At 44.5% G+C, this 27,688-nt stretch overlaps 1 protein-coding gene across 12 annotated transcripts in view; it reads left to right on the top strand.

Moving 5' to 3' along the window:
* Positions 1-27,688, top strand: part of MIB2 (MIB E3 ubiquitin protein ligase 2) — a 104,749-nt gene that overhangs the window by 64,375 nt on the left and 12,686 nt on the right. For 10 of the 12 annotated variants that reach the window (XM_067567210.1, XM_067567211.1, XM_067567221.1 and 7 more), the window contains 10 exons: positions 4,894-5,000; positions 8,404-8,598; positions 9,913-10,055; positions 12,729-12,836; positions 15,857-15,961; positions 16,752-16,914; positions 18,129-18,262; positions 24,280-24,428; positions 25,039-25,195; positions 26,179-26,333. In XM_067567210.1, the coding sequence (XP_067423311.1) occupies positions 4,894-5,000; positions 8,404-8,598; positions 9,913-10,055; positions 12,729-12,836; positions 15,857-15,961; positions 16,752-16,914; positions 18,129-18,262; positions 24,280-24,428; positions 25,039-25,195; positions 26,179-26,333 (1,416 nt within the window). The remainder of the gene's footprint in view (positions 1-4,893; positions 5,001-8,403; positions 8,599-9,912; positions 10,056-12,728; positions 12,837-15,856; positions 15,962-16,751; positions 16,915-18,128; positions 18,263-24,279; positions 24,429-25,038; positions 25,196-26,178; positions 26,334-27,688) is intronic. The other 2 variants (XM_067567218.1, XM_067567219.1) reach the window with 2 other exon arrangements.

Raw genomic sequence — 27,688 nt, 5'->3', positions numbered from 1 at the left:
AAAAAGTATTTTCTTTCACATCAGTTTTGAACTTACCACCTTTTTAATTTTGTTGAATATCCTCTTGTGTTTATTATAGAGACCGAAGTTCCTGGTCTGCCTTGTCTAAACCATGCATTACTTTATATCCCTTTATCATGTGCCCTCTTATCTCCTTTCTAAAGTAAACAGTCTCACTCTTTTTTCATGAGAGGTTTTGCAGGTCCTTAATAATTCTCGTTTTCCTTCTCAGAACCCTTTCTAATTCTGCGATATCCTTTTTGAGAAGGGATGACCAGAACTGTGCGCACTATTTTAGATGAGGCTGCACTATTGTTTTATATAATGGCATTATATATAGATTATGGGCACAATTTTCAAAGCTTGGGTTTCCCAATAATGTTTAACTCCTAAATCCAGATTTAGGCAGCTAAATAAAAGTGGCCTCATTTTCAAAGGCATCGAGCAAATCTATCTTCCATTGATTTCAATGAGCTACAGGTGTTCAGGTTTGAAAATCAGGCCACTTTTATTTAGGTGCCTAAATCTGGATTTAGGAGCTTAAGGTTGGGAAACCTGGCTTTGAAAATATTGCCCCGTAATCTTTTGTAAACTGAACTTTGACCTTCAGTTTAATTTTTTTTTTAAATAGTGAATGGAAGGAAAAGATTTGAATAATAATTCACTAGATGCAGTTTGCCACGTTAGAACTGCAAAGAAGTTATGAGAGCCATGAAAATCTTAATTTAGGATCTTGGATTGCCCTGCTAGTGTTGATTGTCATGCTTCAAAAGTTATAAAGCCAGCTGGCCTCAGTTGTCATAGCTCTCTATCAGTGGAGCTATGACATCTTAAACCAGCTGAGGATCTGGCCTATCTACTGGAGAACCACTTTGTATTTCTCTTCATTTTCTCTGGCCTATTTTAGTTCTTGCTCAAATGACGACAAAAAAATTAAAATAAATGGTTTTCAAGTTATTTATTATAAGTGGATTAGAAACTGAGTTGAGTTTTTGTATGCCTGTGATGCATCAAGCTTGTGATGCTGCTCTGAAAGAGACTTCTTTCCAAACTGATTCAATTTACAAGCTTCGGAGCTATTATTCTTGTCTAGATCTGAGCCATAGGGTTTGTAGGATGCAAGGATTAAGAGACAACATTTTGCTGAACAAAAAGACCATCAGTTTCGCTCCCCCCTCCCAGCTTTAGATCCTGCATCACAAAATTGAAGGGAAAAAAAATCTGTTCTATTGATATCTGAATTTGGTCAAGTAAATAATGTCCTTGTGACTGATTATTTAGCTAGAGAAATTGAGAGCAGTTCATTGGGGGAGAGAAGGGTTAAATATTTGTTTCAAGATTGAAGCAGCTGAGATGATTAGTCATATGTACAGCAAAACCCACATTGTGGATCCTACCTCCCCATAGTCCACCAGGCTGTCTTAAATGACTCTCTATTGCTCCCAGTACAATTTTTACCTTTGATTTAAAGAACCTCCTCCTACCAGGAAGGGTGAGTTTGGATTTTTTTTTTGTTTTTAGTTTTTTGATGGACCCTTGAATTGTTGATTAAGAGAAGTAACTCTAGATTGCATAAATAGAGCAGGGAGAGAAATTTAAAAAAACCATGGAGACAGACAGCATAGTACATCTTTCATTCCATATGATTGTTCTCCATTTGCTCATTGTGTCTCCAAATGGTTTGAGTGGATTGTCTCTGCTGTCTCCTTGCAAATTGCACTTTGGAGTCAAATGAACCTTTAATTGCCAGCACTTAGGTCAGCACAGTGATAGTTAAGGCTTGACTGTGTTTGCTGTGAATTTAAAAATAGACTCGAGCAAGTAAAATGTGACTTGGGGGGATTTGTATTTATAAATAAGACTAACTGAAGCCAGTCTGCAGCCTTAAAAACCAAACCTGCTGAGTTTGTCAGCTCTGTTTTTCTTCTTTGTTGCTTAACAGCCTACAAATCCCATTGGAAATGACAGTAGCATATCCAATACTTAGCAGATGCAAAATGCTTGTTGTAAGGTGACCAAACTTAAAGGGAAATTGTAGTGAGAACTCCATGCATGGAATGAATTAACTTGCTGTTTGAACACAAAGGTCATCTTGCCTGGATCTTGCTTTCAACAAGGAAGGACAATTTACTGTTCATTCCTGTATTACAGTAACATCTAGAATCTGAATTCAAACTCTATTGTGCTAAGTGCTGTACAGACTGAGACAGTCCTTGCGCTGAAGAGTTTATAGTCTAAATAGACAAGACACAGGGTGGGAGAAGGAAACATCATCATCATCCCAATTTTACAAATGGAGAGAGAGAGAGACAGAGGGGTGAAGTGACTTGCCCAAGTCACACAGGGAGGGGTCCATGGCAGAATCCAGGTCCAGTTGCGGCCGAGTGTCTGAACCATAACGCACTCTGTCCTCCCTTATTCTTTTTTTTAAAGTGAGAGAGGTTGTGTAATAAGGAAACACAACTTTTTATCAAATGCTCTGGCTGTAAGATGATTTGATGAGTCAGTAGAAAAGCATTCAGCATAATACAGTAGAACAACAACACAGTGCTACAATGCATTTCAGGTATGTAGTACACAGATAAACTCTAATTTTGAGGGAAAATATTAGGTGTATCTTTTAAGGTCTGGGTATAATATGATGCAATGAAATGATCACTGCTTGGTGTTTCTAATTAGCCGAGCTATGCAACACTGCTTCCTGATTATGCTCTGACGTATGCAGGTGATAGCTGTCTGGTCTGCCGTGTCTTTGATGGCGTAAAAAGTGTTTGCATTTTCCCTCCATCAGATTGCCATCTGGATAATGAAAAGCTCCCACTTAGCAGGATGTGTGCAAATATCTCCTCCTTTTTATAAACTCATTAGGATGCTCAGCAAGTGATAGAACATCCATTAAAGGGCTAAGGAAGGCATAAGATTTAGGATTTTGGTGTGTTGGTAAACACAAATTCCATGTTCCAGCATAAGGAGTTTATCTTCCTGAGTCCCAGCCTTCTGTCTCTAGGTATTACAGGAGGAATAAATAAAACATTCAGAGTTCAATGCAGTTTCACTATTGTTTTTCCAACCTTAGAGCTGCATTCTGGCACTGTTAATAGTCTGACAGGAGGAGGTAGGGAATCCATTACTGCAGATATGGATTGCAATACTTTTATAATACGTTTGTCGTCCCCAGTCTGAGTTGAACAGACAGATTCTTAAGAACTTGGGCTGCTGAGAATTTTTGTGGAATAGAAGACTTCTGTAGGGGAGCAAAGACGTAAGTGGCAAGCTCTGAAAGGGCACAGAAGCTGCCTCAATGGGAATTGGAAGCTGTTTTAACAGGACATCAGACCCCATATTTATCATCATGTAGGTATCGCCTTTAAATGTGACCTTTCTGTGTTTGACATGCTGGATTGATTGGAGAGCTGTGTTTCACCATTAACTTCTTAGTGTAATGAACAATTGAGTTGCATTCTCATTCGTAGGTACTTTCTAGATTTGTGCTCTATATAGAAGTCTCTGGGAGCAGGGGGTGACTATGGGGCTGCTCAGTAGCTCTGTGCCTTTGTACGGTTGAGCGGTGGTGTCAGGTTTGCAGGAGGAGCAATTACTTCCTCCTTGCCTCCCCCCTTCTCGTTGATCTCCCCCTCCCTTCTCTTTCATAGATCTGTGTTGAAGGCGTCTGTTCAGCGTCTGAGCACTGTAGTTGCTGATTTCTGGTGTTCTGCTTCTGACACATGAAAAAAATGGCGTATATAGTACCGTTACTAATATCCCCTCACAATATGGTGTAAGACCATTTAATAATGCTTCGAACATTAGATCTTTCACAGCATTGTGTGAACAGTTAGATCAACGAGATTACTTAGTTAGGGGCAGATTCTGCCCATCTTTGTTACCAGGAATAGCACTGTATTCTATAGGCAATTTGTTGGAGTTCTCCTAGCATAAGGTATTACTAGACATGAATTAAAAGTATCCAAGTCTGACCCTTAAGAAAGTGGTTCCCCTGATGTGATCCGTGGTTTGCAAATGTCTGGGAAGTTTATTGGGGTGTTTTTTTGCAATCACTTTTTACCAAAACTTTCTTTAAAAAAAAAAAAAAAAAAAAAGGCTGTTTTCCCTGCACAGTGACATCATGAAGACTGAGTGTATTGCAAAAGCCCTGGTCCCTGGGTGTGCGTGAAACTGCATGTAACTTTAGATCAACATGAATTCCTCTTTCTTAGTCATCAGAGAGACTTTAAAGTGCAGAGCTATGTGAAATAGACCTACTGCTGCCAGCCTTCCTGTCCTTCCCTTCCCCTCAATGTCTGCCCTCCACAACCCTTCCTTCCTTGTCTTACTCCTCTTCTATTAACTCACCCCCTCTCCTTGCTGTGAGTTCTTTTGGCCCTGATCCTGCAGTCTGATCCACCTGGGCAGATCTATGCACCAGCACAGAATGTCACTGAAAACGCTGTCTGCCTATCATTCATACTTCTGTTGCCCCCATTACCACAGTATGCACCTCACAATCTTCATGTATTTATCCTCACAACATTCCTGTTATCCCCATTTTACAGATGGGAAACAGACATGGAGAGGCTAAGTGACGTGTCCAAGGTTGCACAGAAAGTCTGTGGCAGAGCAGGGACTCAAACCCAGGTATCCTGATTCCTGAGCTAGTGCCCTAACTACCGGACCATCCTTCTGCAGTAATTTGAGCATTGCACAAGTGTAAAGGTCTTCCCATGGAAATTAGTTTGCAGGATCAAGGCTTTTGCTTGTATGTTGTATCCTTTTCCCCTAGCCCTTTGACCATTTTGTACAGTACCCAGAGCATTGGGGCCCTGCTCTTAACTGAGTCCTACCCCAATGCCAATAATAATCAATGGTCTATCTTCTCTGGCTTTTATCTTTCAGAGTCACAGTGAGTCCACGACAGAACTTGCCTCGTATCACGTTAAAAGGCACTTTCCAGGGGGCCAAAGTTGTCCGTGGCCCAGACTGGGAGTGGGGTAATCAGGATGGTAAGGATTGTGGTTTCACTTTTCCCCCCATCCCACAGACAACCCCTCCTTTTATAAAATCTTCTGTAAAAACAATTTATTGTTACCAAGCTGCTAACGGCAAACGCACACCCCAGCAGGGAATACAATGGAGCTATTCAGATGCTCCTGCTTTTTAAAAAAAATGTATTAATAGCCCTAATTTAGTATGTGTTTGCTTGTCCTTATTTAGTTATTTCTATGGCACCTCTATTCTATCTGAGTGACACTCAGGCATTCATTCTCTTTCTTTGGCCATAGAGGGGGCAGGACAAGAGGCAGTGGGTTCAAACTATAACATAGCAGATTTACATTAAATGTCAGGGAAAATCTTCCTGACTGTAAGAACTGTGGGACAATGGAACAGACTGCCCAGGGAGGTTGTGGAAGCTCCTTCACTGGAGGTTGTCAAAAGGAGACTGGATAGTCACCTATCTTGGATGGTTTAGACGCAACAGATTCTGTGTCTTGGCAGGGGGTTAGACTAGAAGACCCTGGCGGTCCCTTCTAACCCTATGATTCTATGACTCTATAAATTTATACTCCTAACTCCCTGTGAGGTAGGGAGATATTACTGTCCCCGTTTTACAGCAGAGGGAAGCTGTGATACCCTTGTGCATTTATTTCAAGCTACAAATTTACTCAACACTTCACAGAATGTAAAGACATGCTCTCTGCCCCAAAAAGCTTACAGTCTCAATGGAAGTTACCATTTGTCCCTGATAATCTTCAGCTTCTCCGTTAATTCCTTTCTCTTCTTTATGGTGCTACAGTCCTTCTCCATGGCAATGGAGACCTCTGCTAACAATGGTCAATAGTGAATGGTCTCTGCCTTCTATACAGTTTGTAACTGCAGCATTGAAAATAGGGGAGGAGGGGGAGAGAACATTTCTACCTATCCCAAAGCCCGGCACGTATTGGAGTATTTACAGCTTGTTTTTCTCTGCATGAATCAGTTGTAAAATATTCTGGTTGATTGTAACTTTTTTGGGGGGGTATGGGGGAGCAGATCTGGGCCAGATCTTGAATGGAGTTGCACACATTTATACCAGCTGAGCTGCTGCTTTTTGTTTCCTAACACCACAACTACTACATATTTTGCTGTTCAAGGCAGGTTAAAAGTGTAAATAAAGGTAATAAATCTTGTAAACACTCTAGGAGGACACTGGTGAGCCGGGTTAATTAATCTCACAGCCCAGTGTGTCTTATTAGGACATTAGCAGCTAAAGTGTGAAATTTTCTAATGTTATGATCTCACTTTTAATTTTGCTTTGTGGTTCCCCTCCCTCTGCCCCTCACTGTATGAAACCCTCTAAGGAAATTAGCATTGACTGCCACAGAACTTTGAGTAACCAAATGCTCCTCTTATGCACGGCTGAGCTCCTTGGAATTGATCTGGGCTCTGGCAGCTATGTCGGTTGTTGATTGTATTTCTTTCTACCTCAGTCTGAGCCTAAATGCCCCTGAAATGAAATCTAGACCACTGCTGCCTTCCTGCTTTATAGTGAAGGATCTGCAGACAGATGGCAGGAGGGAACCAGGGCTGGTGATTTTTTTGTTTTTGTTTTATCTAGATCCCTGCTGACATTAAGAAATGCTGAATGCTATTTGTCACTTGCTGCCACATTCACATTGGCAGTTGCTCAGGGGCCAAGCACACCTGTGGTTCTGTATTCATGAACAACAAACAATACCATTGGGCAGTCCCCACCCCACCCCAGCACATGGGCACCACCACGACTCCCCATTCCTTGCTACAACCGCTACACCACACTGCTTCTTGATGTTTCCTGTAAGCAGAGCCAGCATTTGTCCTGCCAGAAATACTCCCCTAATCCGGGAGTTCAGAAGTTCATAAGCGTCAGTATCTACACCGATAGGGAAGAAGACACTGAAACGCTTGCCATTGTTTGCTTGCCTCACCAATGACAGAAGAGAGCTAGAGAACTGGGTAGGAATTGAAAGAATGGTCATGTTTCTACCTGGCCACAGTGTGGTGCCCTCACACCCCCCATTGCCTGTCTGGATAGTATTTCTAGGGGACAGGGAAAGTGGCTTTTTAAAGGATCCTCTTGTAGATGTGGCTTTTGCCTATCCATGCTTGCAAGCTGAAGGGTTGACCAGCATTCATAGAGCCTTATGTAATGATTCTGTCTGAGTCAGGTGAGAGCAAGGTCTGTAACAGCTCCGTTTCCCTAGTTAAAAATAACTGCACTCACATGGTGTCCTTGGCAGCATGAAATGAGATTGCAAAGCTCAAGATGGAAAAACATAAGGTGGTAGGATAATTGCAAATTCTCCTGATTTCCTTTTTCCCTCCTCCTTCCCTCCCCTCACATCCCCACACCCCCCAAACGGGATAGATGACTGGGGAACTCTGTTGTACCCAACCAGCATGCTGTCCGGTGAGCAAGGTGTACATGCTTGCACTGGTTTTGTGGAGTCAATTTGTGGGTTTTCAGAAAGGACCGTAAAGAAATCTCCCTGCCACAGTCTCTCCCTCCTTTCCATTCCCAGATGGTGGCTTTGTGCCCACTGCTCTGCGGTATTTTTTGGTGAACTGACAAGCGTGTTCATTTGCTTTGGCCCCACTTTCTTTTCTCTTATTTATTTATTTAATATTAAAATGCCACAGAAAACTTACTCTTTTTTAAAAAAAATGAAGCTAAAAACCAAAGCCCTGGTCATTTGGAATCATTTAACAATGTCCCATGGTGCCCTTTGCCTAATTTAGAGGTCTTGACCCCCATGTCCAGGCTAAATTCTGGCCTAGCTAATTACATTTTACTGACATAAATTCCTGTACAGATTTAGAACTAAACATACAACCCACTCTTAAGATGAGCTGTCATGCAAAAGCCATCTCAGCCACATCACTTCATAGAAATTTTAAAAGCGACAACCCAGTACTAACTTCCAGTCCATTCTTGGTGGGCTAGACAAAAGAGATTCTTGTGATTTGCTTCCATGCCATGGTGATGGATGATTTAGATGGTGTTTCATCTTCCCTTCCTGTCCTAAACTACTGAGTAGGGAGAGATGTGGTCTGAATATGGGACTGGGAGCCAGAAATGTCTAATTATTGCTGTGAAATTGACTCTCTTTGTAGCCATAAGCAGATCACAGAAGCACTTTGCCTCTTTCCTTATCCATAAAATAGAGATAATATTAGCTATTGTCCTTCACAGGGAATCAGTTAATTAACATCTCTAGAGGACCATAGGAACGCCAACCATTATTAGTCAGTGTTGCTCTGGTGTTACACAGCTGAGTTCTTCCCCACCCCATCAACACACAATGATCACCTCAGAGGCGGGCAAATGACTGTGTATAAAGGCTCTGTGGGAGTGTAAGTTAGTTAGTTCTTATTTCTCTTTTAAATCAGGTGGTGAAGGTAAAACAGGAAGAGTGGTGGATATTCGTGGCTGGGATGTGGAGACTGGCCGCAGCGTGGCCAGCGTCACGTGGTCCGATGGCACCACAAATGTTTACCGAGTTGGGCACAAGGGGAAGGTGGACCTGAAATGCATTGTGGAAGCACCTGGAGGCTTTTACTACAAAGAGCATCTCCCAAGACTAGGTACGTGGCATGTTGATTTTAGAATACGGGACTGTCGTAACACACAGTCATTGGCCTGAGCATCTCTCACTAAAGCCCATCCTGATGTGGTGGAGAAGATTGAACAGCTGGATGCATAAAGTTTCCATGCAATGCATGCTATTTAAACAATAACAGGAGTAAAAAAACGGGGGTTAGTCAGGTAGCCTGATCCTCCAGAAGTAGTAGGCATCCTTCAGTCTTGATAGACTATGGGTATGTGTTCCTTAGAGGTAAAAAATTTGCTCAGTTGGTTTTATCCTCCAGTGGTATGAGAGTATTTGATGTCCAAACCCAACGTCCACAGGCAAGTCCCATTGGTAGGAAAGGTATGTAGAAACCAATTCGTTGTTGGCTTGAACGTGGGGAGTGTCCATTACCTTGGCAGAGAGTTTAGCCCAATGGATGCATTGCTAACCCAAGGCTTCTCATCCTAATATAATGAGGCAGCCAGTGCTTCTGTGTTTGGAGCGTCTCAGCTGCAGAGGCCTGCTGGACTGGCATTCGGGGGGACTGTGACTTGAGGGAGGTTTTGAGAATTCAGCACCCAAATACCTGCCCTAACTGGAAAGATAAGAACGTAGCCATGGCAACAGATGATACATAGACTGATGTCTAGTTCAACACTATCTCTGCATCCAAGGCTCTCCGGGAGTGAATGATGGAATCAACAGAGCATCAGTTCTGAAGCCTCAAGGTTTTCCTTCAAGGCCCACTGAGGTATATTTAATCCAGGTGTTCAGGGCCCAGTCCTGCTCCCCTTGAAGTGATGGAAGGATTGCCACGGCTTTGCTGGGGGTAAAATCAGGCCCACACAGGCTGGGCAGATCAGGTTAGGCAGGGAATACATCTGGGCAGAGAACACTAGTAAGACCTTTCATAAAGCAAGATCTGCACTTGCCTGTGGAGTTTGCTTGTCTTCAACAACGAGCAGGTATCTGCCAAGGAATAGGTGTGGGGGAGATATGGGAGTTTGGTGTCACCAGGGGGGCATCTTTCAAATAGATTCCTTTCCATTAGGGACCAGAATGCCTTTGCGAGAGCTACCCACTTCTTGACTTGTAGGATGATCCCAGTAGGGTCAAATCCTGCTTACCTTGTTCGCACAAGTAATCCCATAGGCTGCTGTCCCATTGTGTGCCTGTCAATGACCGCCTGAGGAAAGTGAGCAGGAGTTTTGGCCTTAATGCCCCACTATCCCCCCACTGGGGGGATCATTCATTGGGATGTGAGAAAGGAGCAACAAATAAAGATGCTTTACTCTGGGGGTGGGGTGGGTGTCGTTCTTCTGTTCAGGAAAGCCTGCCGAACTGCAGAGGAAAGAGAGCACAGAGAGACACCCCTTCCAGCATGGGGACAAAGTGAAATGCCTGCTGGACATTGACATCTTACGAGAGATGCAAGAGGGCCATGGTGGCTGGAACCCTAAAATGGCCGAGGTACGTACAATAGGTGTTTGTCTCCACTCACTGCTGCCTTTAGAGAAATTATTGGTCATTTTGGCTAAGAAATTACCTGAAACTGCGTGTGTGTATAACGTATTGCCTTCTGTTCTAAATATATATTATAGCACACACATAGTCTTTAGTGCCAGAACACTGGAGTCAGATAATTATTTTTAGGTGCATATTAATCTGTATTGTAAGGTCTTGGCCATACCTAGTCCTGCAGATTATAAGAGCTTGATCTAAAGCCCTGCAAGTCCATGCAAAAACGCCTGTTGATTTGCAGTGAGTGTTGGTCAGGTCTTTGAGGCTTGGCCTCCCATCCCTTCTCAGCAGTGCTGCAACGTGCATTAGTGCTAAAGGCAGTTACGCAAAGTCCCCCACGTGAAGCAGTATCCCTATATGTGGTTGAGACTTCCCTGTCCATATGTTCCTCCTGGAGCTGAGCTGGTTCTTTTAATCTTGGTTCTGAAGCAGCAGCCAGTCTACTGTCATCTGTTGTGTTGTAAAGAAGTTCAGACAATAGGTCCAAAGCTGTAGAGGGATGCAAATGTAAATAAGGCCCGTGAGTGGAACAATTAGAATAATTCAAGAGACTTTTCTCCATAGTGGAAGGAACAAGAAAGCTGCAAAAAATAGCAAATGCTATGGGAAATGTCATTGCCGGGGGAATGGGCAATCATTTAAAAAAAAAAATGGTTTTAGATGCCTGATCTTGCAAACCCTTAACTCTCATTAGTAAATCCTTTCTCACCAGGGTAGTCTCAAAGTCACTGTGACTAAATGTGCAAAAACTATTAACTTGAATTGTGGATTTAGAGGCTTGGATCACTGACCAAAATTTTCCAGCCTGCATGCTTAAGCTAGCCACCTTAAATGAGCTGTCATGTTCTTCAAAGGCGCTGAGTGCCTGTATTTTCCATTGACTTCAGTGGGCTGGTCAGCACTTCTGAAAAAGTTCTATCAGATTCATAACTAGGGACCAACTTGGCTACAACACTACAGACGTTAAAGCCAATGACAGTCTTTTTGTTGAGTTCCGTGAAGGTTGGATAGAGCCATTAAGGTCTGAATGTGGGACTGGGTGCCCAGTGTAAGGTGCTCTGATTTACAAGTCACAGAGCTGAAAGATCATTCAGCTATAAGCTTTAATATTCAACTTTAAGGCCCTGACACAAATGATGAATGCTAAATTAATTGTCATTTAGTAACGGAGAGATCCATCTTTTCCCTGCCCCCACAAATCCATTCACTTGGGATTTAATATATAGCTGAGGTTCCCAAAAATAGGCAGTCATCTTTCAGTAGATTTACCATCCAACCACAAAGAAGATAATGCAGGTCTCTGAGCAGTAAATTTGCTGTGGGGCCATAACACATTTTGGTGACCGCTGCTGCATAAATTAAGTTCACTTGGAGTCCTGACTGCTAGAACCCTCTATCCATACACCTGTTACAAAACAGAATAAAAAGAGCTCTTTAGGGGAGGGGCGAGAATCAGCATGAAACCGGTTGCAAGCATACACATTCGCAGTCTGTCTAATGTCTGCTCAGTCTGAGTCAGTAACATGCATTAAATGCAAGCCTCAGGAGAGCAGATGCAATTCCATTCAAGGTTTTGAGTCTGAAACAGTATTTTTGTCTGGGTTGTTTGTTTTTTTTTAATGTATGTAAATAAAAGTCGCAACCTTGAAATCAGAAGACATCTGGGTGAACAATTTTTTCTAACGAGCACCATCAGATGCTAACCCAGACCCTGGCACTGCCTCAGCCAGTGCTGTGCAACTCGACAAGAGCTGTTGTTTAGCGAACAGTATCTTAGTTTGTTCAGCACTGGGGCACTGCGGTTCTGATCCATGACTAGGGGCTTCTAGGTGCTTTGGTAACACAAATAATTATTAATAATAATAGTTAGTCTAGACAGAGAGTGGCGGATCCTTGGCTGGTGTAAATGATCTTCACTCCGTCACTGGAGCCCTGAGACATTGATGCCAGCTGAGGTTCTGCCCCAGAAAGGGTAGGCTGGGCTGTGTTAGCCACATAGCAACACTTGCTTCACTTCTCTGAATTTGCCTGTGTTGGATGTCTTTTGTCACTTGTCCCGCTGTCCCCCTGCATACGTTGAACTGGCAGATTATAAATCCGGTTTGCTTTAGTCCGTTTGCATAACTACCTCAGAGCAATCAGCTGTCTGATTAATGCTTTAAGCCACAGGCTCTGCAGTGCTGTATTTTATGGTGATACGTAGAGATGGAAAAGATCTTCTTGGTAGTGCCAGGTATGAACTCCCCTGTTCTGCCCCTCTCTCTCCCAGTACATCCGCTCTCAGATATTGAACCGCCACGCTTCGTAGTGCTTGCTGCTTACCCTTGCTGGCTGTGAGGATGGTGGTGGTCTCTGCCCTCTCTACCTGAAGTGCTTTCATGTCTTCCATCAATAAGTAAACGCTACTTTTCCATTTAAAGGAACTTCATAAAGGAACTTTTCTTTCTTTGATGGAGAAGCAAATGACTGCATCTCCTTGCAGATGCATTGGAATCACTGTTAGCTTGAGAATTGGGATGGAGGCATTGGCTAATTTTAGGCAGTTTTCCATTCCCTGGAGAGCCTGCTTGCCCCACCCTAAAGCAATGGAATTTATTCCTTTCTCTTTTTTTATATTTAAAGTTCATTGGCCAGACAGGGACTGTGCACCGAATTACTGACAGAGGGGACGTGAGAGTTCAATTCAACAGCGAAACCCGCTGGACTTTCCACCCAGGAGCTCTGACTAAGGTGGGTGCTGATGTGTGAAACTGGGCATCATAGCAGTTGTGTGGGGAATGACAATGACTGGTCCCCTAGGATGTGACATAATGCGTCTTGGACAAGTGCCAAAGAAAATGTCGCAAGACTAGAGAGAGTGGGGACAGGCTTAATTACTTTCCAGCCATCAAAGCTAAAAATAAATGTTGCAGACCATGGGACTGGGACTGTGCAGTGGGCTAAATCCTTGATTTCTAACTCTAGGAGCTCTTGAGAGCATGTGCTGAGAAGAGGTTGAAGTTCAAAAGGAGGGGAAACTGGTAATCAGAAGGGTGTGATTTTTAATGCCTATCACTTATAGAAGGATGCTAATACGAATGGGGGAGGCATAGGCAGGTTAGGGGTGGTTTCCCCTCGTTTGCAGTGTGGCCCTTTGAGCCACCTGCACAGATTTCTCCAACAAAAAGGTTGTCGGTAAAAGGCAAAAATAATGTGGGGTTTGTATTTACCTAAATAATTTGGGCTGCGTCAGTAATTAAGCTGAAAATTTTTTGACAGACAAAATCTCATAACAACTAGGGCCTGCTTCTGCTCCTGCAGGAGCTAATGACCAAACTTCTTCTGACTTCTCTGGTGCAAGACCAGGCCTTTAACGGGTTAAAAGTTGGTGTGCTGCGTGGAAATTAAATGCTCTCCCTGTCTCATCTGGCAGACACCTTCTCTTTGCTCCTTCAGATTTGTCCTTAAAGCTGACCTGCAAAAACTGGGTGGGGAATTGGGTTTGAGCATGGTGGGATGTCTTTTGTTTTAAAAGGCCTAGAAGAGTTTTTGCCTGGTTTTATTGCTGCTTGTGTCTGCATTAGAATTTCAAGCCTTGTTTGCCCTTGGATGACTCCTTGGCAACTGGCCAATTAGTGAAATGATATGAAAGAGTGCAAGCTGAGCCATTGGGAAGGTAAGGGAATCTTTAGTTAGAATACTTAAAGTCCTGAGTGGGGTGAGGGGGTGCAATTGTTGGTTTGTGGTTAGTTAATATTTAACTCCAATGCCCAGTTAACGTTTTAAAGAGAGGATGTCTTTCCTCCTGGCCCTTTCAGTTAAGACATATTCACAAAAATAAACCATACTCTAGGAAAACCAACAGCATCAGGGAAGACCAGATATGACATGCCTGATACTTGTTAGTAGAGTACCAGAAGCTGCTGATTAGCGTCTATGGTTTGGGGGCCAGTAGATATTCTTTATCGACATATGTAAAGTGTAGATGTACCGGACTATCTGTGTTTGTTCCTTATTTCTGATAATGAGATCTGGGGCCCCAATTCAGGAAGGCAGTTAATCACATGCTGAAGTGCTTTCTTGAATTGAGATTTGACTGAGCAGTGCAAAAAATTCCCTGCAGATGTTAGGTTATTAAAACTGACTTGCGTCCGCTGCACTGATGCCTCTTTTGGGGTCGCTTTCTCTGAGCCTCTTTGTGCCTGAGATTTACAGGCATAGATTGATGCCAGAAGTGAGTTTCAAAGTCACACATGTGAGTATTCGCGCTAACCAGATTTTATAGTTGTCTGTGTGCTTGTGCTGGTACTGCTTCTGCGCTCTTCCAGTCAGGGAACAGGAGCATCACCATATGGTTTATCCAACGAGTTGCGACTAATCAATGATTCTGATATCTAGTACGAAATGTTTGCATGTTCCCTGGTTCCTGTGGAAAGTATCTCTGTGTTGCCCTTCCTGGGCCATACCATGGCCTATGCTGCTGGCATGGCATGCTGGCCTCGTCCACAATTTTGCCTGTGCGTCGTGTCACAGCAGCTTTACTCACGGGAAAAAGGCATTAGAATAAATTCCTCCAGACCAAGAATTTTCAACCTCAGGGGTCAGGCACCTTTAAAATTGCATCTCCGTTTTTGGGGGTGCTGCCTGGGGCAGTTACTTAACTCTGTGTTTGCCCCAAGTAGCACTCGGCTTGCCGGAAATCCAAGGGCCATTTGCGGGCCTGAATGCAGGGAGGTGGCTTTCAGCGGACAAGTCCCAGTAATCACCGTTCTGGAAGCTATTGGAGTTTTTCTCTTTAATTAAAATGAACCTCCCGCCCCTGCCAGACGCACAGAGCCCAGGCGAAGCTGATGATCCTAACCCTCCAGGGGAGGACCTGTATGAACAGGTCCGCCACAATGGGGCTCCTCCTTTCTTGCACCGATCTGAATGACCCAAAGGCATTTTAACCTCTCTCTCATCTTTGACCGTTCTTTCTAGTCATCTTCAGCTGCTTCTCTCTTCCCCACACCTTTGCTGTGTCCTTGTGTCCTGTCTGTGCTGCTGATCTTTAGCTCTTCCTGGCTTCCAACAATAATACTTAGCCCTTATGCAGCACCTGTCATCCTCAATCACCTGACAAGCTGTGACTAACCTTTTCTTTCTTTTTGCTCTATTGGCTTCTCATGTTTCCTTGCCGCATTCTTCGGTCACTTCTGGCTTCCCTCCCCCATCTCTGCCTGAACAGATACAAGTCTTTTTTGTCCAACCACTCTAGTCTTGGGGTCCTGTTTATAAAGTTGAGCGTGCCAGCTTTCCCTGAAGTGAACTGTGTCTTGGAATGTGGATGTGGGGCACACGGCTCGCTTCCCACAGCAGGAGCGTCTGGCAAAGGAAGGAAGTGGATAATTTCCGACTTCCCATTTCTGGTGGAAATAGCAAACAAATTTAACGTCAGTAATGGAGTTAACTGTTGTTGAACCATGAGTGCTGCATCTGGTATAGAAAGGGGAAAGACCTGTGGCATTCCCCGTGCAATCCCAGCTGATAGTCATACACACACACAAAAGTGGCTGCAAAAGAAAATTGTGCTGCCCTCAAACCATTTGCTCTGCTTAAACCTGCATATGGCTTTTTTTTTAAATAACATGACTGATGTTTTTACAAAGTTTAGTACGTTTTGGAATTGTTTATGGGGTGGGTTTTTTTTTTTTTTTGCTTTCTTTTTTTTAATGCCTTGGTTTTTGTTTGTTTCATCCCCTAAAAGCATATGACTTTCTTTTTCTTTTTAGCTCAACACCTTTTGGGTTGATGATGTTGTCCGTGTGATAGATGATATGGAAACAGTGAAGCGATTCCAAGCTGGTCATGGGGAGTGGACAGATGAAATGGCACCTGTGAGTGCGCTCCAGTTCCAAGACAGTCCAGTAACTTGCAATTTCTAATCCATTTAAAAAAAAAAAAAAGTTAGCAGCTGAATTTGCCAGTTTTCTTGCTTTTCAGCGCCCTCTATTGGGGTCAGTGTAAGGAGGCACATGGGTGTGCTAATGGCTTTCAGAAAGATTGTTGCTTGATGTGTCTGCTCATCAGTCACGTGGCCCCATAGCATTATTCAGAAGATAAGGGTGAGTGGGGGGCACCCGCCGAAGGAGATGGCTATGTGAGTTTAAAATGAAATTCTGCTCAAAAGACACATTTTAAGCAAACATAGGTGATGCCTCCCTCTGTTTCTTCCCTAATTCTCAAGGGTGAGGGATGAACCATTGCAAATGGAAAACTCTTCTCTGACCAGACTAATGGGGCTACAGGGCAGAATATAGCGTGCTCCATAAACAGAAAATGCACAGTGGAAACCACCAGCTTTGTCTGCCTCTTAGGGTTTTGTAAACCATGCTTTGTTGTTTCACTGGCTTCCTCTCCAGACTTTTGTATTGCATCTTGGAGACCTTCTTCCCCTTGTATGTGAACAGGGAGGAATTTTCTATACAACCCAATAAGAAGCTGTTGAGAGCACTTAAGTATCCTTGAAGTGGGAGTTGTCATTTGTAGTTTCTCACCAAATGCTTCTCTTCACATGCTAGGAAGGAATGCTGCCTGGGAATCCACCTTTAGAAGCATTACCTTGGTTTTGAAAAGCAGGAAATACGTTGCTTTCGTTTTTTAAAAAAAATCCTCTTCCCTTTACAGACACTCGGGCACATCGGCAAAGTGATCAAGGTGTTTGGGGATGGAGACTTGAGAGTGTCTGTCGGAGGGCAGTCCTGGACCTTTAACCCAGCTTGTCTCACGGCCTACCAGAGAGACGAGGATGCAAACCTCATGACAACGGAAAACACCAAGGAATCCAAAAGTGAGAGAGCAGGAAGGGAGATGGGATCCAGTTCTGGCCAGGGTTGAGAAATAACCGTTGTAGCTCCCTAGTGTAACAATAGTATTTTTCTTCAGAACACGTTGAACGTTAACTGACCAGTCAATCACTACCTCTCCCCTCTCCAAGCAGAGTACCAAAAATCCATTTTAACCAAATCAGGAGAGCAATCATGCCCTCAAGGTTAAGTGACAGGACTAGGATTTAGGACTCCTGAGTTCCTTTCCTGGCTCTGCCGTAAGCTCAAGTTTCAACAGTGGGTAAATGGCGCAACCTCGTGCCTCAGTTTTCCAGTCCATAGCATGGGTATAGTGATGCTTCCCTGCTTTGCAGGGGATGGGAAGGTTTAATTTGTTAATGTTTGTAATGTGCCATCAGAGCCTTCCATGCAAGGTGCCGGGGGTGGGAGGGGAGGAAGGGGTACAGAGGATTACTTTCCTCAGCCTGTGCTGGCAATGAAACTGGAGTTTGGCTTTGTTTTTTTTGTTTTTCGAATCTGTTAAAAAAAATTCTGTAGCCTGGCCTTATGTTTGAGGGAGCAAGAGGGTTGGGTGGGAAAGGGGAAGGTTTATTGGCTTGTTTTGCTGTAGAGACTGCCTGTAAGTCACTTACCCAAACAAAGTTAGCATTAAAAAGGACCTTTGAGAAACTGCTGGAGAACAAAGATTTTGCTCCATTAAGAATGTGGTTTAAATCCTGTTGGATTTTGGGGGAAGTTCAGGTCTGGATCCCAACTCCAACTCAGCCCTTTCCCTGATGGAAAATAACGAACGTAACCTCCATTAGACACCAGGGAAGAGAGAAGTGCAATGAGAGGGAAATCCTGATCACAGGGTTTCGGGTTTGGTTTCCATTCTCCTTCACGATATGAGCCTTTTATTGTCTTCCAACTCCCTCCTTCCCTACAGCTGGGAATTCACATTCATGTTGTTGCTTGTACATGTGTAATGACCCACAGGATGGGTCTTCTGCAGGCCTTGAACCTGGGATCTCTGGACTTGGAAGTATTGGCTTCTGTTGTTTCAGCTAAAGGACTGTGCCTGTTAGCTGGAGGCAGTAAAGTAACTGATTCATAAAGCTCTTTATATGGATCAGTCACTAGAGAGGGACTAAGGCCCGTACTGAGTCAATGTGGTTACACACACAGGTGCTCATGGCCACTGTGTAACCTGGGGCTTTTTCTCATCCCCACACAGGCACTCTGATCTCCATCCTAGAGAAGCTGCTGTCCCAGAAGACCGAGTCGGATCATCCAGGGCGCCTGGTCATTGAGGCGGCGCATGGCAATGCTGCTAAAGTCCAGGACCTGGTTCAGAAATACCCAGACAAGGCAAGTCTTGGAAAAAACCCTCCAAGGTCGATGCATCTTTTGTTGTCAGTGTGTAAAGCAGATGGGGGCAGCTGAAAGCTACTGCAAGGAATTAAGAGCTGGTGACTTTGTTTTGTTTTTTTTTGTTTTTGTTTTTGTTTTTTGCTTTAACTGATCATTAAGACTGAAGATTAAATTTGCATATTTCTGTAGCCTCCAACTAATGGCTTTAAATCTGTGCTGGGGTTAAGTCCTTAGAACAGTTTTGCAGAGCTGGCTGTCTCCCCCCTCCTGCACCCCTCTCCCCCTGGCTCAGTAAAACCCACAGCTCAGTAAAAACTCCACTTCATAGCAGCTGAGTCCCAAAGCTTCCCTGGGAGCCAAGGGCTTGGGATCCATAGAGCCTGACTCTGCATCAAGAGATCCTCTGCTCCCCTTGCACAGCTGTGACTCCAGCTTGCAGAATTTCCCTGTGCCATTGCAGCTGGAGAGGAAGTGTTGTCCCGTGGTTAGAGCAGGGGACTAGGAATCAAGAGCTGGGTTGCTGTGCGATCTTAGTCATCTTTCTGTGCCTAAATTTCCTCCCCTGCCAAATGGGGGATCCTTCACAGCAGGGTTGGGAGGCTGAATTTGCTGATGTGTGTAAGTTGCTTTTGAGATCCTCCTCCAGCGGAAGGCACTGAGGCAGTGGCATTCTCCCAGGAACGTATTAGGATATAATCGCCATGTCATAGCAGGGCACTTTTGCCTGGGTTAGGTGTGGGCAGCAGATCCCACTGATGTAGCCTGGGAAGTCTCCCTTATGCACAGAAGTACATGCAGACTTGATCCTAACAGACTCACCAGCTTGCATATTACCCACTCCTTTCCTCTCTCCAACCTTGAGAACTCACTTAGGCCACCTGGCTGCCCACTTTCTAAGGGTAACCAGTGTGTATTTCAGTGATGGGCCTGCTTTGCTTACTGTTAACCCATACTATGTACCTGTTTGCATTCTGTCAGGGCCCACAGTGTACTAGGCACATGTGAAAATGTGGCCCTCGTCCCAGTGCATTGATGATAAAAAAAAAGAGATTGTATAGGGATGCCTTGCATAGACTTTGGGGGCTGGGTGGTCTTTATAGCCACCTATTCAGACACTGGCAGGTTGCCCAAGATCCTTAAAAGCCTTAAGGTCTGCCTTAAAAGCTGCAGGTCTGTGAGTGAGTAAATGCATCTGTCCTCCAATGATTGTGCAAACCAGAACTGGGAGTAGAGAGCTGGAGGAGGGGGAAGGCTGTGCTGAGCCCCAGTGCTGTATATGAACTATCTATATGCGCTTGGATTGGGGTGGAGGTATCGTGTGAGGGGTGTTTCTGAACAATGCACACCATTCTGTTACACCAAGCTGTCAAGGTCTCCTCTACCCCATTCCTGCCCCTGCGCACAGCGCAGAGGTCCCAGCTTCCTTAGCGAAGGGGGGAGCGGCACAAGCGAGAGAAGTAGAGCACAGAATGCCTTCGCGTGGCGTCCTTGGAAGCAGCTGGGAAAGGAACATAAATCCTTTTCAGGCCATGACCCTGTGGCAAGCGGGAGCAGATGGATGGGACATTAGCAAAGACCAGGATCCAACTTGAAAGGACTATAATGAAGCTGGGATCCAAGGTCTGACTTAATGGATTGCTGCCAGATAATTGTTCCAGTTCGTTACATGCAAAGTTAGTAGATGCGGGGAGGGAGGGTCTGTAACAGGCTAAAAGAAATAGCTAGGCACCAATGACTGGGTCTAATCTGAAATGGAAAAGGACCAGTGTTAGGATAAAGTGAGGAATAGTCCCGCTGTATCCTGACCTCTGAGAGGAATTTGTTCTTTTTACTAGACAGTTATAAATAGCGAGAGGCAGGTGGATTCAAGGGCTCGCTCAGTGGGGTGAGACGAATTGCCTGCCAAGAGACTCCAAATAGGGCAGATACCAATGTTACGCCCCTTATGTAAGGGGGACACATTGGCCTTTAGTGCATCGTTACTAGCAACACCATCCTGTTTGAGCCCAAGAAGAAAACCCTGCACAAACTGCTGCTTTGAGCCATTGCATGGGATCAGCTGTAGAAAAACTCAGTGTTACCTGCCAAGTTATGAACGCTTTGCCAGATCCCTCATTTCTTCCCCTTTAACTGTTCGTGGATTTCATTAGTGTCCCTGCCTGCCTGTCTTGGCCTTGTACAGGATCTTTGTTCTTCAACTCCTTTATCCTTAAATCTCACAGCAGCAGGTCAGCGCTATGATTAGTCCCCCAAGCTGCCCAGTAAGTAAGTCTTAAGTGACTGAGAATATTTCGCTCTTATATAGGGCTCGCTTCCTTGAAAGCCCAGTGTGAACATTAACTGATCTCCTCACACACCCCTGCCAGGGAGGGAGGTATTGTTAGCTACTGTAGCTATTGGCAGAGAAGTTAAGAATCACCCCTGGTCACAGTGGGAGTTGGCATGAGATCTGGATTAGACACCCAGGAGTTCCTGACTTGGCATCCAGGTCTGTGCTCACACCACTCCCTCTTTGGCAGGAAGTGCTGGTTTTTTTTCCGTTGGGGTCCGGACTGAGTTAAGATGCTGGTTAGGGCAGGAATTGCCTTTTATTTTAGGCTTATACAGAGCCCCGCACCAGGGCTGTGCAGTGCCCTGTGCAGGGAGGGGAGGGGGGCATAGATTTGCTGCATACAGTAAACTTCAGTGTGCCACACACCTCCTAAACTCTAGAACAGTCTCTCTCAATGGGTAGGGGGGTGCAAATCAGACTGTTGAGGGGGCTCAGCGAGACTTCTGACTCATAGATTTCCAAGGCCAGGAGGGATCATTGAGATCATCTAGTCTGACCTCCAATGTGACACAGGCCATAGAACTTGCCAAAATAATTCCTGGAGCAGATCTTTTAGAAAAACATTCCATAAGAACGTAAGAACAGCCATACTGGGTCAGACCAATGGTACATGCAGCCCAGTATCCGTCTTCTGACAGTGGCCAGTGCCAGATGCTTCAGAGGGAATGAATAGAACAAATGACCCATCCCCTCTTGCCCATTCCCAGCTTCTGGCAAACAGATGCTAGGGACACTTCAGAGCATGGTTTTGCATCCCTGCTCATCCTGGCTAATAGCTATTGATGGACCTATCCTCCATGAACTTATCTACTTCTTTTTTGAACCCCGTTATAGTCTTGGCCTTCACAACATCCTCTGGCAAGGAATTCTGCAGGTTTGACTCTGCATTGTGTGAAGAAATACTTCCTTTTGTTCATTTTAAACCTTCTGACTATTAATTTAATTTGATGAGCCCTAGTTTTTGTGTTTTCCTTATTTACTTTCTCCACACCAGTCATTATTTTATAGACCTCTATCCTATCCTCCTTAGTCATCTTTTTTCCCAAGCTGAAAAGTCCCAGTCTTATTAATCTCTCCTTATATGGAAGCTTTTCCATACCCCTAATTGTTTTAGTTGCCCTTTTCTATACCTTTTCCAATTCCAATACATCTTTTTTGAGATGGGGTGACCAGATCTGCAGGCAGTATTCAAGATGTAGGTGTACCATGATGCAATACTATATTTTCTGTTTTATTATCTACCCCTTTCCTAATGATTCCCAACATTGTTAGCTTTTTTGACTGCTGCTGCACATTGAGTGGATGTTTCCAGAGAACTATCCACAATGACTCCAAGATCTTTCTTGTGTGGTAACAGCTAACTTAGACCCCATCATTTTATATGTATAGTTGGGATTATGTTTTCCAATGTGCATTACTTTGCATTTGTCAACATTGAATTTCATCTGCCATTTTGTTGCCCAGTCACCCAAGTTTAAGAGATCCTTTTGTAACTCTTCACAGTCTGCTTTGGACTTACTATATCGAGTAGTTTTGTATCATCTGCAAATTTTGCCACCTTACTGTTTACCCCCTTTTCCAGCTCATTTATGAATATGTTGAACAGTACTGGTCCCAGTACAGAGCCCTGGGGTACACCACTATTAACCTCTCTCCATGCTGAAAACTGACCTTTTATTCCTACCCTTTGTTTCCAATCTTGATTTAAAAACTGTCAGTGGTAAAGAACCTACACGACCCTTGGGAAATTGTTCCAATGGTTAATTACCCTCGCTATCAAAAATGTATGTCTTATTTCCAGTCTGAATTTGTCTAGCTTCAACTTCTAGCCCTTGGATCATGATAGACCTTTCTCTGTTAGACTGAAGAGCCCATTATTAAATATTTGTTACCCATGTAGATACCTACAGACTAAATGGATTGAGCTCTTTGAGTCTATCACTATAAGGAATGTTTTCTAATCCTTTAATCATTCTTGTAGCTCTTCTCCAAATCCTCTTCAATTTTTCAATATCCTTCTTGAATTGTGGGCCCCAGAACTGGTTACTGTATTCCAGAAGCAATTGCACCAGTGCCAACTACAGAGGTGAAATAACCTCTCTGCTCCTATGTGGGATTACCTCATTTATGCATCCCAGGTTCACATTTGCTCTTTTGGCCACAGCATCATGCATGCTAGGAGCTTATGTTCAGCTACTTATCCACCACGACCCCCCCCTAAATCTTTTTCAAAGTCCCTGCTTCCCAGGGTAGAGTCCCCCATCCTGTAAGTATGGCCTACGTTCTTTGTTCGTTGAGGCATTCGTTTATATTTAGCCATATTAAAATGTGTATTGTTTGCTTGCTACCAGCTGACCAAGCATTCCAGATCACTCTGTAGCAGTGACCTGTTGTCTTCATTATTTACCACACCCCCAATTTTTGGTTCATCTGCAAACTTTTAGTGATAATTTTGGGGTTTTTTCCAGGTCATTGATAAAAATGATAAATAGTGTAGGGCAAAAAACTGATCCTTGTGGGACCCCACTTTAAACATACCCACTTGATGACAATTTTCTGTTTACAATTACATTTTGGGACCTATGAGCTAGCCAATTTTTAATTAATTTAATGTGCCCCATGTTAATTTTAAAGTGTTCTAATTTTCTAATCAAAATGTCATGTAGTACCAATTTGAATGCCTTACAGAAGTCCAAATATTACATCAACACTATTACCTTTATCAGCCAAACTTGTAATCTCATCAAAAAAAGATTCCAACTTAGTTTTACAGGATCAGTTTTCCATAAACCCATGTTGATTTAATTCATATTAACTGAGTTGTGCACCGAGAATCAGTGTCAAGTTGACAGGCCTATAATTATCCAGGTCATCCCATTTACCCTTTTTAAAAATTGGCACAACGTTCACTTTCTTCCAATCTTCTAGAACTTCCCCAGTGCTCCAAAACGTATTGAAAATCTACATTTATGGTCCAGCAAGCTCCTCAGCCAGCTCTTTTAAAACTCTTGGATGCAAGTTATCTGAACCTGCTGATTTAAAAATATCTAACTTTAGTAGCTTCTGTTTAACATTCTCCAGAAATACTAATGGAATAGAAAGAGTGTTATCACCATACGATTAGACTATATTATCTGTTCCCCTCCCTCCCTCCGCCCCGCCCCCCCGGGATATAGAACACTATATTTATTGAACACTTCCATCTTTTGTGTATTATTGATAATTCTATCATTTCCATTTAGTAATGGACCAATACCATTGTTAGGATGCTTTTTTCCTAATATATTTTTAAAATACTTTATTGTCCTCTCCTTGTGTTCCTTTGCTTCCCTTATCAATTTTCTGCAATTCCTAACTTCTGGTTTGTATTCATTACTAACAACTTCCCCTTTCTTCCATTTGTTTCTATGTTGTTATATGTGATAGTTCAGCAGTTATAGTAGAAGTGCTGGGGCCAAGCATGTACATTTGAGCGTGCCTTCTTAGGCAGCTGCCTAAGTTGCCTATAGCTAAAGCTGCCCTTGCCTGCTTAAAAGTGCTCGGGCTATGGGCCAGGTGCCTCCCCGCATGCTCTCAGCTCCGTGCCTATGCCCAGTATAATGGACAGAGCAGGGACAGTGCCTGAGCGCACATTGAGACCTTTCCTAAACAGTTGTGTGCCTGGGTCCTTCCATTACTGCAGGTAGATATAAAGAATCAGGGCAGAACCGCGCTACAAGTTGCTGCCCACCTAGGCCAGGTGGAAGTTGTGAAGATCTTACTCCAGGCTAATGCCAGCATCGACCTGAGGGATGAAGAGGGGGACGCAGCGCTGCATTATGCTGCTTTTGGGTAGGAACTGTTTTTTTCTCTCTAAGTACAAGTGTGACTTCACTGAAGCTCTGTGCTAAGGGCCAGATGCTCAGCTGGTGCAAATCAGCATAGCTGGATTTGAAACCGCACCCCAGAGAGGGGAAAGGCCCCCAACCATGGGGGCTGCACTGATACACTAGCTAAGGAGGTTGCCCTCAAACTCCAGTGATTGGTTTTCATGAAGCCCTGATCTCCACGGGAAGGTGAATTTTCCATAGTACAAACATCTTGGGAGAAAAGGGGGGTTAACATGATTTGGGTATGTGAAAGGAAGAAGGAGACTGAATTTGAGTCCCTTTTTTAAATGGGTGTGTACAGTCTAGAGATAGAGGAGGCTGAATTCTGCCTTCTATTTCCCTGGTGTCAATCCAGAGGAACTCCATCAAAGTCAACAGGGGTTACTCCAGATTTACACTGAGCTAACAGAGAGCAAAGTCTGGTGCTCCAGTTAGAAGGATTTTTTCATGTGAAAAGAAAAGGGGATGCAGGAACCAAGATACTTATGATGTTGCATTTCTTAATAGTTGTAAACGGGGAGAGAATCTACGTCCTTAGCTCATGGCGTCAAATCTTTATTTTTATAACCCAGAAATCAAGCTGAGGTAGCCCGTGTGCTTGTGAGTCAAGGAGCCAACACAGACCTGTTGAACAATGCAAAGTGCACAGCCTTATATGTTGCAGTCAACAAAGGATTCACCGAGATCGTGCGGATCCTTTGTGAGCACAACTGTGATGTCAGCCTCCCAGTAAGTTATTTTCACACCTCATATCATTGAAGATATTTTTGCTGCCTAACTGGGTTTTTTTTGGGGGGGGGAGCTGATCCTGAAAGCTTGTCAGCCTGCTCAGAGCATTGTGCAGGCAAGTTGCTGCGTGGGCTTCTCCTGGAACTCGCAGCCACCCTGATGTTCCAGTCCTGGGTCCCTCCCTCCCTCCCCATACCTCAGATACACACACTCCCCACAGCTCTGCCAGTGCCCCTTAATCCAGTCCAGTAGCACCTTCTGCTATTCCAGTACTTGCCTTCCAGCAAGGGGTGACCCATTAACTGTGTGATATTTGAACACTCCAACTATGCCTCTTCCTGTTTCTGATAGCAGGGCTGGTGAGATTTTATTTTTCAATCTGGTATAAAGCAACTTGGGAGAGCAGCAGTGAAGTCACTGGGCCTGTCCTTTTTCTAGGGCCACCGGACTGGTCTCTAACTAGCCTTTAGAGACTGATGAGGTGGGGTTTTTTGTGGGGGGGTGTAAAATTAGTGCTGGATTGGCAGCCCTACAGACTGAAGGCTTCCGTCTGTTCCCAGCTCAGCCATGGTCTAGGCTCTGGCGACATAAGAATGTCCATCTGCCCTGTCAATGTGCCTCCATCTTGACTCGCGAGGACTCCTCCTTGGCGTGAAAGGAGAGACCGCTCTCCAGCAGGTCCATTGAGACCATGGCTTTCCTGCTGAGGCTGTCAAGGGCGCCAGTCTCAAGGTTGGCCAATGGCCGGGGTGGCTCTTTCTGTAACACAGATGCCTGTCTCCTGGAAGCTGGCCTGAGGCCCAGCAAATTCATTTCACGCAGGCCACTGAATGGCCATCGGCTGGTGATGACTCCTATTTGTTTGGCCAGGGCTGGATTCAAACCAGAGGCCCTGTGTCCTTGTCTCAGCCAGTCCCTCAGGGATGGTTGGTTTGAGGGGAGAGTCTCCGAAGTCACCTGTGCTTTGCTGTGGCTCCCTGTAGGATTCGTTTAATGACACCCCCCTGCACTATGCCATCACCGCCGACTTGAAAAGCATCATCGAGATCCTCACCGATGTACCAAACATAGATTTCACGGTCCAAAATCGCCAGGGCTTCAACCTGCTTCACCATGCTGCTCTGAAGGGCAACAAGCTGTAAGTAAAGGGGCGTGCTTAGCGTGTCGCTCTATTGAGCACGCTGTGGTGCGCGTGGCTGGGAAGTCCACAGGGGACGGGTGGCCCCCGGAGACGGGCTGAGAAGATGCTGTGTAATCCTGACAGGGAGTGGCGCATGGGTCTGAGATGTGAATTCCCTGCTCTGCTGGTGATGAATTGGACACGGTGGCTGTGGTTGGTGAAAGGGACGTGTAAAGAGCTTGCTGGTTTCCCAAGGCAGAGGGAGTGAGGCTGAGGATGTGGAAATGTACAGAGCAGAAATGCCCCTCCCAACAGAACTCTGCTCCTGGCTACCTCTGCTTGCGACACCCCTCCCCCAGACCACCTCTGCCAATTCCCAGAGGAAATCCCCTCTCCTTGGGTATGAACTAGGTGCTTCTCCATAACCAGTTGATCATATCTAATGCTGTCCACTATAGCTCTTGGGGTCAGTTTCTCCATGTAGACAAGCCGTTAAGTTTGAGGCAAATGTGTTTCCAGCTGGGTTCAAGAACGCCTTGCCAATCCTGATGGTGACCTACTGCCCCTTCCCTCTCCAGCCCATCCAGAAATCTGCAGCTGAAAATCATCCTTCACTCCCGTTACCCCAGCCTGATTGCCCACTGCCTCCAGCTTCCTCGACTCATCCTGTGGCTCTCCCTTTGTCTGTGGTCCTGCTGCCCTCAACCTGGCCTGCATCTCTCATAGAATCATAGAAGATGAGGGTTGGAAGGGGCTTCAGGAGGTCATCGAGTCCCACCCCCTGCTCAGAGCAACTAAACCATCCCAGCCAGGGCTTCAAGCCACACCTTAAAAGGGCATCTCTGCCTTTGTTTCTTCCTAATATCTCTTCAACTTTGCCCGAGTCTCTCTCTCTCTCTCCCCCCCTTTCACTGAGGTTCCTAGAGCTGGTCAGAAAATAGTGTTGGGGGTTTCCCCCATGGACAATTTTTACAAATGTGAAGAAATTTTTCAGCGGAATTTTTTTTTTATTATTTTTTCACTTTTTCAAAAAAATGTAGCCTTGTTTGTTTGTTTGTTTGTTTTTTGGCTGAAGATTTCCATGTTTTGGGTTTTCTGAGGAACATCTAAAATGTTGGTGGGAAACAAACGCTTCCTGGGAAAATTCCTGTTTTGTCAAAAACTCTGTTTTCCATTTGGAGTGGGAGGGAGATTTGCTTCCTTTGCCCCTCTCCTCACATTGTGCCTTCACTTGGAGCAGCTGCCTTCCTTCCCGACTCAGTCTCAGACACTCCCTCTCCCCCAGTCTTCCTATCATTGATCTTCTGCCACTGTCTGCTCCCATCCTGGGCCTGTTCCTTTCAGCTGTTAAGGGTGGGGCATTGCAAACAATG

Source organism: Emydura macquarii, unplaced genomic scaffold (genome assembly GCF_026122565.2).
Source record: "Emydura macquarii macquarii isolate MOO-44397 ecotype Brisbane River unplaced genomic scaffold, CSIRO-AGI_Emac_v2 contig_2768, whole genome shotgun sequence".
Lineage (NCBI taxonomy): Eukaryota > Metazoa > Chordata > Testudines > Chelidae > Emydura > Emydura macquarii.
The sequence above is the reverse complement of the archived record's forward strand: the minus strand, read 5'-3'. Positions and strand labels throughout refer to the sequence as shown.